The 14,964-nt window shown below is 36.5% G+C and overlaps 1 protein-coding gene across 1 annotated transcript in view; it reads right to left on the reverse strand.

The window, feature by feature from the left end:
* The window catches only part of KCNH7 (potassium voltage-gated channel subfamily H member 7), a 632,488-nt gene that overhangs the window by 29,787 nt on the left and 587,737 nt on the right, over nt 1-14,964 (reverse strand). Inside the window, exon 12 of the mRNA XM_072612165.1 lies at nt 1,478-1,744. Within this exon, the coding sequence (XP_072468266.1) occupies nt 1,478-1,744 (267 nt within the window). The remainder of the gene's footprint in view (nt 1-1,477; nt 1,745-14,964) is intronic.

Here is a 14,964-nt window from a genome sequence, read left to right on the forward strand (position 1 = left end):
CAAGCCCAGTGCCCTATCTACCTAGTTGTCCCTACGTGCATATACATATACATACACACACACACACATATTAGTGCTTAGCACAGTGCCTGGTATAATGTAGGTATTTAATAAAAGCTAGTTGACTAGTTAATTGACTGTATTTCCTGTTAGAATGTCATGTCTGTGAGGGTAGGAACTGTCTCCTTTGTGTGTGTATGTCCCCATTGTTTTGCATAGTGACTGGAATATATTGAAATTGCTTAGTAAGTACTTTTTCACTCATTCATTTATTGGAGATGAGGATTTGAAGGATGTGTAGTATTCTAGCAGGCCAAGGTCAGTGAATTGGTGGGGGAAGTTCATAATACACCAATGAGTTCCTCTTCTGCTCCGATATTGATCCCTTAAGTTCAAGTGTTCCTTAGTTTCAATTCATATAATGGCTCCTTTCATACATATTTTATATATCTATTTTTTCCTGATCACTCTGTTGGGCACAATAGTATATTAATGTTTAGTTGTCTTGCTGTTACTATTCATATCATCTTTCTCTTTCCCCCATAATTTCCATTAAATAACTGTTCTTGAGGTTTTGAAGGTATCACTGCCCCTAAATTTGACCTTTGTGATTAAGTAAGCATTAATGCTAATATTTATCTAGTGCTGTAGTTCTAATTACTATCTTTTCCCCTGCCCACCACAGTGTCTTGAACTTGCTATGGAACGCATTCAGTATTTTCATTCGGATTAATTTTTTTGTATTAGTATTAGGATTTATATTAGTATTAACAGCACAGAAGGAATAAAGTATCTTCACAGGCTTCAGTGTTCATGTGGTATAATAATATTATGTGCCAGGTACTGTACTAAGCACTTTACAATTAATACCTCATCTGATCTTCACAGCAATCCTGGGAAGTAGGTGCTATTATTATCCTCATTTTACAGATAAGGAAACCGAGCCATACAGACTTTCCCAGGGACACATAGCTAGTAGTAAACTGTCTGAGGCTTAATTGGAACTCTAGGCCAGCACTCTATACACTGTGCCACCTAGCTGGAAATGATTGTTGGTCAATGTCTCAATGAAGAAGTAGCTAGGTGATGCAATAGCTAGGCCACCAGATCTGGAGTCAGGAAGACCTAAGTTCAAATGTGACCTCAGATACTTACTAGCTGTGTGACTCTGGGCAAATCACTTGACCTCTATTTGCTTCAGGTTCTGCAACTGTAAAATGGGGATAATAGAAGCACCAATCTTGCAGGATTATTGTGAAGACCAAGTGAGCCAATAATTGTAAAGGCCTAGCACAATGCCTGGCACATTTCCTTCAATGCAAGATGATTAGATAGATGCCTTTGTAAGTCATTACCAAAGTCCTGAAATGTCAAAAAATTGAAGTAGCGTGTTTAGTTATGCTAATTGTCAAAAGCATCCTTCTCCCTACCTGAAAACTAGTGCTGAAGAAAGACAGACAGTGAAAAAGTCAATTACCTTTATAAGAATGACTTCTTTTATCAAGATGGAGTCTTTCTGAAGTGGTCATAGTTTGCTCTTCAAAATTCAAGCTAGTTCTTTTCTCTGTTCTTGGAGCATAATCCATTATTCTGGAGAAGAGAGGTTTTTGTTCATCATCAATGGATGAGATAAATGACGATGATCCACTTTTCTTCTCTTCAAAATGCTTCTTGGAACACTGATAACGTCTTGTGGTATCTACAGAGTCTCCAGGATCATGGGTACTAGTCCCTTTGCGGTAATCTATTAACAAGAAATCATTTTATAGAAGATAATGAAATGGGTACCATTTTGTTAGCAGTCTTTGCTTCCACCATGTACTGTGCTATGGCTCAGCTAATCCTTGTATGCATTTTCAAAAGAACTTTAGCAGTGATTCTTTTAAGAAGTCATCACTATAAGCTATCTATTTTTATATAGAAAATAGAGATTCTGTTATTCATTTCTAGGCTATGGTCTTCTCAGAAAAAACAAACAAACAAATTTCAGGGGCCATGAGATCCTTGATCAACCATATTATTCATTTCAAAATCAAAATGTACCTTTGCTAGAGGTTTTTGAGATACTCTTTATTTTTGATAGCAAAATTGTAGGAAATTAAAAAACTTGTTTTTTGAAGAATTATTTCTTAAAAGAAGAAGAAAAGAAATATTTAAGTCCTAAAAATTTTTTTGGGAACTAACTGTTTCAGAAAAAGAGAAGAGGAAAAATTGCCCTAGTTCTCAAAATCTTAATTGCATAAGCTTTCTTTATGTCTATCTATAGTCTATCACTTGCGGGACTTTAAAACTCACTTTATGGAGAAATGGTCTCTCTCAAGTGTAGGCAGGTTGGATTTCAACCTCAATTACATGTACAAAATCTTCTTGAAGTCCTGGTCTGGTGGACAGTTTGGCTGTGTTTCATGATGTAAAGGATATAAAGCTTAAATACTATAATTAAGGTACTTTTTAAAGCTAATCACATTATAGCCACTAGTACATATTGCCTGTTTTAAAATGAAATGTGAAGATGATACCAACCCTGAAGGTTGAGTTAAAACGTATTTCAGCAGGAAAAGCTTCAAGAGACAAATTCTGTGACTTGTTTCCATTAGTGTCCTGGGGAGACAGCATGATTTCCCATCTGGTTTCTTCTAATTACTAATCAACATAATTCCAGAATGCATAGCATTTTCTACAGAAATGGTTAAAAGTGTCCCCATATACTCTATGCCTTGTTGTTCCCTAACATTCTGCTTAATTGCTTATTCATAGAAGACCAAACTAATTGATTTAGGACCATACTACAGAAACTGTCAACAGAATCTTTAGTTCCCATATGGCAAAAGAAACTGTTAACAGAGCTATTTTTCTCTGTTATTTTAAATATCATAATTTCACCAAGAAAACAGCCCAGAGCAAAAACGGATTTGAGTTAAAATTCTCCACGGGAAAATTATTGTTATTAAGGAATTAGTTCATGTTGTGCCACCTCAAGTTATACACAATGAAAACTGATCTTATTTCCCTACTTGGGGCCTCCCTACCTTATTGTTACTGGCAGTCCCAGACATTTTCTTCAGTCAAGCTTTGAAAATTTCTCTGCTTATGGATATTTACTTACCACTAATCTAGTTAATCACTATTTTCTGGTTATCTTTTCTTCAGGTTATCTTTTTCAATTCTATCCCTTACTTTCTGGGCCTACATCACATGTCCCATCTTTTATAGACTCGATGGAACTTTCTTCTCAAAAGCTTGCTTAACTCTAGGTCTAACCTATCTCAGGTATTACCAATGAGCTTGCCTTAATGACTGTTTACTTTGCACTCAGCATGTCCCACCTCAAAACCTTACAATGGCTCCCAGTTTCATTCTGATATATGTTGAACATTCTCCATCATGAGCTTCACTGCAATCTTTCTATTTTTCTCATCTCTGGTTACAGTGTCTGGCACAAAGTAATTCTTTAATACATGCTTATTGACAGACTGACTTTGACTCATGAATTCTTTGCTCTAAGTTAATTTAGTGAAAATGCATTTATTTAGCACTTATTAAGTGCCAATCACTATGTTAAATTCTAAGAAGAAAAATATAAAAGCAAAGACAATCTTTGCTCCCAAGACACTTAGGAATATAAGCAAAACTTAGAGAGAAGTGGTGGCCAAGGAGGGAAATTTTGGTTTTGAACATTACAGGAATCATGAGGGGATCCCCAGGGCAATAGATTGACACGCTTTTTCCAATACCTATGGCAGCATTATTTTGATTATAGTTCCATAGCTAGAAAGGGGAATGGATGGGAGAGGTGGTGAGCGTGCATTTGGTGATAAGGTGGCAGGTGGAAAGATGATCCATGAGTTAAGTGAAGCATTCCTAGAGCCTGCTTAGACTCTAGGTGGGTTACATAAGTTACTTACCACATAGGATAAGGTGAGCCTTCTTCATATTCCCCATTTCTAATGTTGGGCACCCATACAAGTAGAGCAACCCTTTTTTCCCATCCAATAAACCATATCGAAATACCTCTTAAACATATTCTTGAAGCATTTCCCCCCCAAAAATGTAGAAACTATTCTGAATATGCCATCACTCCCAATCAGTGTGGACACACGCTTAATAGTTGTGTATGTTTTCATTTGCAAGATGTTACAACATCTCATCTATTTAGAGTTTTAGATCTTTGCATAGAGAGTTGCTAGAGCAAAGGATAACAGATGGGCATCTTGAGTGCTACATGAGTACCCATAGATTGTTAAAGATCTAGAGAAAGGTCTGCAACACATTGAATGGCTTCCAAATGAAGGATTTATGTGAGAACACAGACAAGAATTATACTTCGTGAGAAAGCATAGGTAGCTTACAATCTTAGTTATTCTTAGAGAAATGAAAGTATTAAAGAGATTTTCCATGTAATTTTAACTTGTAGCATGCAACAGAGTGCTGCATAACACCCAATGACTATTTAACAAATGGACTGGGAGAGGGAAGAGAGGGACTATACTTTCAAGACATATTGCTTACCTGAATGCACCCAGTGTTAGCTGATTTAAGCCAAGTATCTACAAATATATTACAAGAGTAATTCCCATCACTTAACCTAATAGTCAAATAGGATTGGGACTAGATCTATGAGTTCTTTGGGATAGGGACCTCCCAGAAGAGGAAATTCCCTCTATCAATGCAGATTGCCACCTTTTCTGCAACTTATAAAGAGTTACCTGGAGCCCTGGAGGTCAGTGACCTTCCCTGGATCGTCTTTGAGGAAGATCTCTCACCACTCTACCATATTGTCTTTCAGTCAAACAGAGCCAGATAGATAATCTGACTGCGAAGTATATTCAATGCAAACACAGAGAGCCTAGAATCTTCAGTTAAATGTTTCTAAACAGTTACAGAAGTAGGAAGTACAGAAAGTGACTAAAATGCATGTGATTCTATATTCCATATCCCTGATATAATAATAAGGGTTTTTTTGCATCCTATGTTAATTTCCCTATTACTCTAATGATAGAACAACTCCCCCTCCATATAACTGTATTTGGTAAAGCATCATTTGAAGATTCTCTTTCTACTAAAAAAAGGAAATTAAAATGATGATCCATTTGTAAGTTTAAAAAGATAAAAGATTTCTATTTGATTCATATTGTAGTACTAATGGAAGGTATGGCATTGGACCTTTAGGTAGCTCTTCAGTTGAGATACAACAACCCCCGCCTTTTTCTAATTAAACTCTGTGATTGAATTGAAGTGGAATAGTTTTGGGTGAGAAACTAGTTTTTTCCCCTCCTCTGGCTCACTGCTTTCTAGGTGAAAATGGTACTATGAATTCTCTGACTGCAAAGCTATGGAGTTGCCTTGTCTCCCCCCATTCTGTTCTTCTTTCCTTTTGTTTGAAATTGAATTTGAATAATAATTTCAGATGATAACATTCCTACAAAGATATCTTTTTATCCTTGTTATACTGATATAGAATCTCTTTAGGATTCAGATAACTAGAAATCTCTCTCTCTCTCTCTATCTCTCTCAGCAAGTTGATTCTTTGATCACCTCCTGTTATCTCAAAGGGCCCAATTTAAAAGTATTTGATTTGTTTCCCAGCTGCTTGCCTAGGATCCAAAAGACTGAAAGAGCACATGCATATCTTCATTTAACTACCAATTGCATTTGACCCTCCAGTCCAAAAAATGATAAAATAAATCCCTCCACCTCAAGGAAACAGGGGCAAATGCTGTCGTGGTGACTTCTTATCCCAATTTTCTTTAAGTCTTCTCAGAGTAATTACCAGGAATCACGTGTCATTTATATTTAGCAAATCCAGTAGGTAGCCATAATGCTTGGTTGGTGAATTTCATGTGATCTCTAAACATTTTACTTTTAGATTTTATTCTAGTAACAGAATGTTTTCCAGGCAGGAATATTTAAAATAAAAAGACTTCATGAGAAAATTGAACAAAGAGGTTTGTCACATCGCATCAGTTTCTGTTATTATTCTATGTACCTAAGAAATACAACGTGAAGATTCAGGGTCTGTGGTCTCAGCCTCTCTTCTGCTTGTTTTCCATATGACTGGGACTCTGAAGTAACTGCAAAAGCAATAGAGCTGACTTTATGGGTATATGGAATAGGTCAGTTATTCATGTTTTGTGATTTGTATCTTCCCAGGTGCCACATTAAGATTTCATCCTTTCAATTAAGTAGCTTCAAAAATTACCCTTAAGATCTAAATGCTCACTCAAGGATTAATATATTGTGGCTAATACCTGTGTATTAATGAATTGTCAAGATTAGAAGGAACATGAGGGTATCAAGTGGGGAGAAGAAGTAGAGAGGGGAGAGACAGATTAGGGGAAGGGAAAGAAGGTGGGGGAAGGGGAGTAATGGCCGGAAAAAAAAGCAAAAATAAACCATAAGAACATGAAAATGAGGAACTGGAAGAAACATCCAAATCAAACTTCATCTCCTTCACAATTTCTTGTAGATAAATGTGATTCAGGGATTCTAGCTCTGGGCTTTCAAGATGCTTTTCATTAGTCAATCAATCAGTCAATAAGCATTTATTAAGTGTTAAGCATTGTTGATGAAAAGAAAGAAGAAGCTGGTTCCTGCCTTCGATGGTTCACATCCTAATGGGAGACACAAGGAATAAATAACTAGAACATATAGCATATAGAGAGAGTAGTTGGAAGGTGATCCTGGTGTGGGGGAGGCATTAGCAGCTATAGGGCTGCTGTAGAAGGTGGATCTTGAGCTGAACCTTCAAAGAAGTTAGAGATTTTTAAGAGTCAGTGGTTTGAAGGAAGACCATTTTAGGTTTGGGAAATAGCAACGTAGATAGTAAGTAGAGATAGTAAGGGATAGTGAGTAGGCCAATGTGGCTGATTATAGAGTGTGCAGAAGGGAAACAATTTGGAAAGTTTTGTGGAAGATAGATTGAAGTGGAAGGAGACTTGAAACATGCAGACCAGTTAGAAGGCTATTGTAAATACTGTAGGTGAGAGGTATTGCCCAAATAGAATCTTTTAAAATTCACAAATGAATTATTTCAATACCCACATGTATTCTACTTCCATGTTCAAGAACTCTAAAAAGTTTTGATCAGATGAAGAAAATTTAGAGTTCTTAAACATGGAAGTAGAATACCTGTGTGTGATAGTAGGGTCAAGAGTATGACCTTGTATAGCTCCAATATAGAGTGGAGGAGCAGAACTTAGAGATTAAGGTTTTTGAAGGAATATAAACATATATGTTGAAATCCAGTAGAATGAGAGAAGGACTATTTGTTATAGAAAGGAAGACTGAGCCAGGCACTTAACTCATTGAGAAAGGAGGGACAGTGTCCCTAGGGATTGTAGATAACAGCTAAGAAATTCTGTATTGGTTGATAACTTTGGATTGAATGAATCTCATAGGAGAAGATTCTTAGTGATAGTGGTAGAGGTAGAGTATGGAAATGACTGTGTGACTAGTGAGAAAGGGATAGATTTGAGAGATGTTGTGGAGATAGAAAAGGCAAGATTTGGCAAGTGATTGGATATCAGATTTTAGGGAAGTGTGAAGAGATAAGGATAACACTGAAGTCACAAACCTGGAAGACTGAAAGGATTGTGCTTCCACTGACACACATATAGAGGTTCGGGAGAGAGGTAGCTTTTACAAAAAAGATGAAATTTCTTTTATACATGTTGAGTTTGAGATGTCAATGAACTATCCTGGTTGAAATGGCCAATAAGCTGTTGGTGATGTGGGTCTAGAGCTTAGTAGAGTGACTAAAGCTCCATGTACTGTACATAGTATGTGTGTGTAACTATTTACACATATGTATATATGTGTATATCTATCTAATCTAATCTAACTAGAGAGCACTGAAAGGGACCTTGGAAGTTATTTATTTCAATCCCCTCATTTTAATCATTAGGAAACTAAGTGGTTAAGGGACCTGCCAAGGTCACATAAGTAGCAAATGAAAAAAGGTGAGATTTGAACCCAGGGACCATGACTTTGATTACATTACTTTTTTTTTTTTTTATTGTTCCATGCAGTCTCTCTGAGAGATCTGGAATTCATCTGTAGTTTACTGATAATTAGGCTCATTGGAAATGATGACATTACCAAATAAAGGGTAGAGAGACAGGAGCAGCCATGACAAAGCTTTGTTGCATTCCCATAGTTATGGACTGTGATATTGTGACCAAGAGATATTTAGCGTGGTCAGTCATGTAGGAGAACAAGGAGGATATGGTGTCCTTTTAAAAATAAAGTTATATACTAAAACAGCAAGTTAGGAACCAAAATCCCAATAAGAAAAATCTGTACCTTATCAAGGTGGATAACTTAGAAAATTGCACATTAAATAATTCCCTATATTAAAGGGAGGTAATGAACAACAGATAGCTCTCTTTGCTAATAATAGCACAGGATAACATAATTTTAAGAGATTCTGAGTTGTATTCAGTAATTAAGCAATTTATTCCTGTATTATTACATCTGTAATTATTATGAGTTCAACAAATGTAGTTTTTAAAAATAGTTTTCTCTCAAAATCAGGTATCCTTTTATATAAATAATTTTATTTTCAGGAAAAAACTAGTTTTCAACTTGGCTATTTGTCATAGCATTATGACTAAAAAAATTAAAGGAAAATTAGCATTATATAGCACCTTAATGTTTCCAGATACAATAGGATGATACATCAAATTGGCATTTTGAAATATGTAGTGTAAAAGGTATAAGATTTTCCTATTGTATCTAAATGTAGATTAAAGAATATTTCCAATGAAACAAATATATGATTTTTTGTGGACATATCACGAGTGAGAAAAGCTAGAAATTTTGATGCTCCATATGCCAACTATGTCCAATAAAAAAGAAAGATTTTTTCATGTCTAGTTCCTCTCTGCCTCTTAGCAAAAGTTATGCCCTTAATACTATTAATGTTATAATTGTGACAGGCTGTTAAGCACAAGGAAAGTCAACGTGCTGAACTAAAAAGACCCACGTTTTGGAGCGAGTCTTTTGAACTGAAGAGAGTAAAAATATTTCTGAGTTATTATTATGAATATTTTAAGAAATCAGTATTATACTAAGTATTAGGAAGGACAAGGCTGGCATTCTTTCTGGTAATCTTCTAAAATGTGAACATCCTGCTGACCTGATCATCCCCCAAATGCAGTTTCCAGGAGACACAAAACATTCACTTCTCATACCTGTAGACAACCTGGTAACATGCAAATATTTGCTACATATAACAGCTATTACTTATATTGTGTTTACTCTGTGCCAGACCCTGTGCTCAGTGCTTTATAATGATCATTTCATTTGATCCTCACAACTACCTTACAACAAGGTGGGTGCTATTATTATCCCTATTTTACAGTTGAGATATCTGAGGTAAATTGAAGTTAAATGATTTGCCCAGGGTCACACAGCTAGTAAGAATAATAATAATAACAAACTAAAATTTATATGGAACTTAACTATGTGCCAGGCACTACACAAAACACCTTACAATTATAATCTCATTTGATCCTCACAAAATCTCTGGGAGGGAGGTGCTATTATTATTTCCATTTCACAGTTGAGAAATCTGTGGAAAATTAAAGATAAGTGACTTACCCAGGGTCACACACCTAGTTCATATCTGAGGCCAGATTCGAACTCAACTCTTCCAAACTCCAAACCCTCCACCCTGTCTACTGTACAATCTCGCTATGGTGAGATGGGGGAGGCTGGGAACTCTTTAAGTACAGATAAAAGCACTGGATGGTGAGCAATCCAAATGGGGTATGTCATGGAGTGTGTGAAGGCAAATTGGTATAAATAGGACCAGAAGAGTAGGTGATGCCAATCTTGACCATATCTAGCAAAAAAGTTTGAACTTTATAGACAAGAGGGAGTCACTGAAGGGTTGGGCAGAGCAGTGATGTGAGTCCTACTCACATTATGGGAAGAGGGTAAAGGATAGATGGAACGAACAAGGGAATGGAAGAGGGGAGATCAATTTGGACCCGATTATAATAGTTCAGGTGAGTGGATGGGGCATTGAACTGCTCTGGTGACAGTGAAAGTAAAGAGGAAACAGATGCAAAAATAGTGTGGAAATAGAATCAGGAGAACTTGTACCTGATGGGATGTGGGAGAGGAGATAGAAGGAGGAGTCACAGGATTTCTAATATGGGAGACTTAGCAAAAAGGGAGGTCAGAGGGAGAAAAAAGGATTGAGGGAAAGGTAAATACAGTTTCAGACATTCTAAATTTCAGTATTTTGAACTTTATGGTAATATTAACAACAAGCACTTATATAGCTCTTCAATGTTTGCAAAGTGCTTTACATACACTAATGATCTTCACAAAAATTCTGTGAGATAGGTACCATAGGTACCATTTTACAGGTGAGGAACCTGGGCCTTAGAGAAATTTAGGGACTCTTCTATGCTTAGTAAGTTGTTGCCAGAAGGTGGATTTGAATTTAGGTTTTCCTGACTCTAGGGCATATGATAGATTACCTCTAGAGGCTATATAAAAGACTGAAACTGAACAAAAAAAGGTAGCTTAGAAATCTTTAATAAATAGAGATTTGTTTGTAGAAGGAACTGACCCACAGAACCATCTACCTATGGATAGATAGAAGAAATATCTATTAAAATGGCATTATATCGGGGAGGCCACTAGGTTGCTCAGTAGATAGAGCATTAGGCCTGGAGTCAGGAAGACCTGAGTTTAAATATGGCCATAGACACTCACCAGCTGTGTGAACCTGGTCAAGTGACTTAACTTCTGTTTACCTAATCCACTGGAGAAGGAAATGGCAAACCACTCTGGTATCTTTGCCAAGAAAACCCCATTGAGGGTCACAAAGAGTTGGACATGACTGAACAACAACCACAAAAGCATGGGAGAGGGGGAAAGAAGAAAACCCACTGAAATCCCATATATGTCCACCTATCAGACTGTGATGATGCCAAAAATTTATAGTGTCATAGATTTCTAGTCAGAACGGTCAATCAATACTTATCATTTAGTTTGACTCTTTCATTCTATAGCTGAGGAAACAGGGTTCCAGACAAGTAAACAGTACTTGCTCAAGGTCCTGAAAACTGGGATTGAAACATGGATCTTCTGACTTCAAATCTAGTGCTTTTCCCCCATTGTACTATTAGTTCCCCTTTTTGGATTCAGAAACCAATATAATATTAATGATTTGTCATTAAACTCTTTTTTTGTTTCTCAAGTTTATTAATTCTTTTTGCAAAGAGTCAATGTGATAAGCAAGTTTTGGTTTGGAAAAGAGTTCTGGAAGGATTCAGAAAATGAGGTTTAGGTAGTCTGATGAACCAGGGAGGCCTAGATCAACAAAGGGAAACATGAGAGCCTGAGATGGAAGGAAAATGTGGTGCTAACTTGGCATTTCTCCCTAGGGCCAGCCTCGTTTACCTGTATATATTTCAGGATTTCACTATTACTGAGCAATAAAAAGGATCAGTGGAAATAGAGGAGGAATCACAAGGTTTCTCATATGAGAGAATTAGTGGAAAGGAAGGTCAGAAGGAGAAAAAAGGATTGAGGGAAAGAAAGATGGAGACAGTTTTAGACGTTCTAAATTTCAACATTTTGAACTTTATGGTAATGGTATCAACAAGCATTTATATAGCTCTTCAGTGTTTGCAAAGTGCTTTACATACACTAACCAATGATCTTCACCAAAGCTCTGTGAGATAGGTACCATGGGTACCATTTTACAGGTGAGGAAACTGGGCCTTAGAGAGATTTAGAGGCTCTTCCGTGCTTAGTAGTTTGTTGCCCAACAAATCTATGGAACTAAAAATATTGTTTTCCTTAGTCTTTTATATGGAAAAAGAGCTACAAAGATAGATAGGTAGACATTTACTTTTTCACTGTCAGTCAAGTGGTTTTTCCTCTTTGACATACTGCTTTTGTTAGGAGAATTCTCATCTAAATGGCAAAGAGGAACTTTCAGAAACCCAACTATAGGCAAGGTAGGAAAAAAGTGAACTTTAAGACACGGCTGCTCGCATCAGTTTATATTTCTGCCAAAATACTCATTTGCCATCATAACTTGGCTTGCTTGTCAGCAAGATCTTTATTATGTCTTATTTTGTCCTCAGTGAAGATAAGGAACAATTTATCACCATCTTCCAGATAATAACTCTTCATGTACTTTAATTGCGACCCAGACATCTGGATATTACCCATAACCCTTTGACAGGCTATTTACATGATATCTCACTCTAATTTTTATCTTTAATCTGCTAAATGATAGAATTTGATTTCTACCACAGGGAGAGTGGCATTTCTCTAGGCAGAATTCTAACGAAAGAGGGGTAGCCTCCGTGCAACTCGGACGTGAACTTTGAGAAGGAAAGGGAAGGTAAACTTCATGAAGACTCTTTTAAAACTACACTTAGATCCTTCTACATTTACAATGGAAATGGTTACTTGAAATTCTGCATATGACATCAGTCAGGGAGTGGTGAAATAAATTCTGATACTTTGAATGTCATGGAATGATATTGTATCACAAGAAACAACAAATGAAGAGGTACATGGGAAGGATTATATGACCTACTGCAGAGTGAAGTGAGTCAAGTCAAAAAGACAGTATATACAATGGTTACAACAATATAAATGGAAAGTGCAAAAATAAAACCCCCAAACCAAAAACTCAACACCACATACTTATAATGAACAAGCTAGGCCCCAGAAGAGTTGAGAAAATGCACAGCTGTCCCTTTGAAAAGGGACAATTCGTGTGGAGCTCTGCATATATTGTCAGATGTGGTTAATGTTTTGGTTTTGTTGAACTGTTTTTTGGGCTTTATTTTTTATTCTTTGTTATAGGAACACCATACTGGGTTCAAGAGGGAGAGCATATATTTGGCAATGAAGTTTATCCCTTGGCTGCTAGTTTCTTCTCTCCTAATCTTTCCCCCCATCATTTTTTATGTATTTCCTTTGTATATATTTTGTATGCCCTTATATGTACATGCACATATTTTTCCTCACAGAATATAAGCTCTTTGAGGATAGGGACTGTCTTTCTTCCCCTTTTATATCCCTGGTGCCTGACACAGTAGGAACTTTATAAATGTTTGTTTGATGCAAAACCCATATATACTAATAAAAAAGATATATTTTAAAATTCTGCATGCCAAGAAAACTAGAAGATCTTATGGAATTGTGTATGTTTTCTTATGGGAAGGTTATGCAGGCAAGCCACTTCCAAGAAAAGATTAATTTTGAACTCAGAGACTAAGTATTTCATAGGGCATGCCTTAACAGATTTGTAGTTGCTATTGAAAATTTCCCTTCAAAATATAGTTTTGGTGGATCAGTAAAATGATTCCTACATAATCAATACATTTTATGGGAATCTTCCTTTCCCTCTATTTAGGTACCCTCTATCACTTAATATTAATGAATCCTTAAATGTATCCTCTTTTTCCTCCCTCAGGCTGTCTATGAATATTGATATTGGAAGCTGATGCCCCACCAAATGGTAGCATTTGAAAATCAAACATAGCATCATGAATTGAGTGACCCACACATGGAGCATTGGTTAGGGGCAATGGTATTAGAATACTTTCTTAATTGTTCTTGGGAGCCACTTGGAGTTTTCTGAAGTTAGTCTCTAGATATCTGCAGAGTTCAGAGGAGACATCTTAACCTTCTGAAAAATCAGGGAATCTCAAAAGGACCTGTGAAGCAGCCTGCTCAAGAGTTAGATTTTGTGCTTATACGTTGGATTAAATAGACATGGGAGGAAAAGTCCTATGGCTAATGCCAAGTTTCTAAGAATTTGATGTTCCAGACAAATAATTAATTCTGCATATTGTGACATATCCTTGATATGAACAATATTTAGAAACATTAGATGATTGAGAATTAAGGTACTATAGTAGGAAGAGTAATGAACTTGGAGTCAGGAGACATGGAAAATCAGAACTCCAATGAGTAAGAGCTTTGTGACTATGAACAGGTGGTCTCTGAGCTCTCATTTTCCATATCATATTTTTTTGTTTTTTTTTTTTGATGCCCTTGGAAAAAATGTCAGTGTCACTTTTTAATGATAAACCCGCTCTTCCTCTAAATCTTTCTCTTATAACAAAGGAGTACAGTTAAACAAAACAAAACATTGGACACGTCCATGATGCATGCCTCCTTCTACATTTATAACCTACTACCTTTGTGCCAGTAGGTATTTCATCATCCTGTTAAAAAGAAGCCAGTTCAGCTTTAGATTTATCCCCTTCTCTTGAGTCTCTTGCCCCTTCCTTCTATTTCTGATCTTGCCGTTCCAAGCATGATCTCTGGATTACTCCAGCCACTGGTTGGCTTTACTCCTACTCATGTGCTGCTGCCAAATGAAGCTGGAGGAAATCACAAAACCATGCTGATTGGATCTGCTACAAATCTGTTACTCCACAAGACCTTCACTGAAGCAAGATAGTCCTTTTCCATTTCCCTAATTGATTTACTATTCTACTCACTCAGTTTTTCTGATCTTTTTTAATCCCTTCTCAAATTACAATCCTCAAAAAATCCCTTACTTGATCTGTCCATTCATAGTATCTATTTGATGAACACTTGGATTCAGTTCTTGATCCTGACTCTTCCTTGTTGTGTGACCCTGAATGATGCATTTAACTTTCTATCTAAGGTTTCTTCTGGCTCTAAATTTATTATCCTATGAACCTATGACCTAAAATCAGGTATTTCATAAATAATTTATGGGAGATCATAGAAAACAGTTGCAAATGAGAGGAAGACATGGATAGATTTTTTTTGGTACCATTGGAAAGAGTATTTACATTAAAAAAATCACAGATTCGTCAAAATATTGGATTGAATCTTATGGTAGGCTATGGTCAGACCTATATGCATTACAAGGGAGGAAATAGGTCTAGAATTCTAGTTATGAATTCAAGGGGGTGCAGTTGCTATGCCATGGATTCCAGGGAG

The sequence above is a fragment of the Notamacropus eugenii genome, chromosome 5 (assembly GCF_028372415.1).
Source record: "Notamacropus eugenii isolate mMacEug1 chromosome 5, mMacEug1.pri_v2, whole genome shotgun sequence".
Lineage (NCBI taxonomy): Eukaryota > Metazoa > Chordata > Mammalia > Diprotodontia > Macropodidae > Notamacropus > Notamacropus eugenii.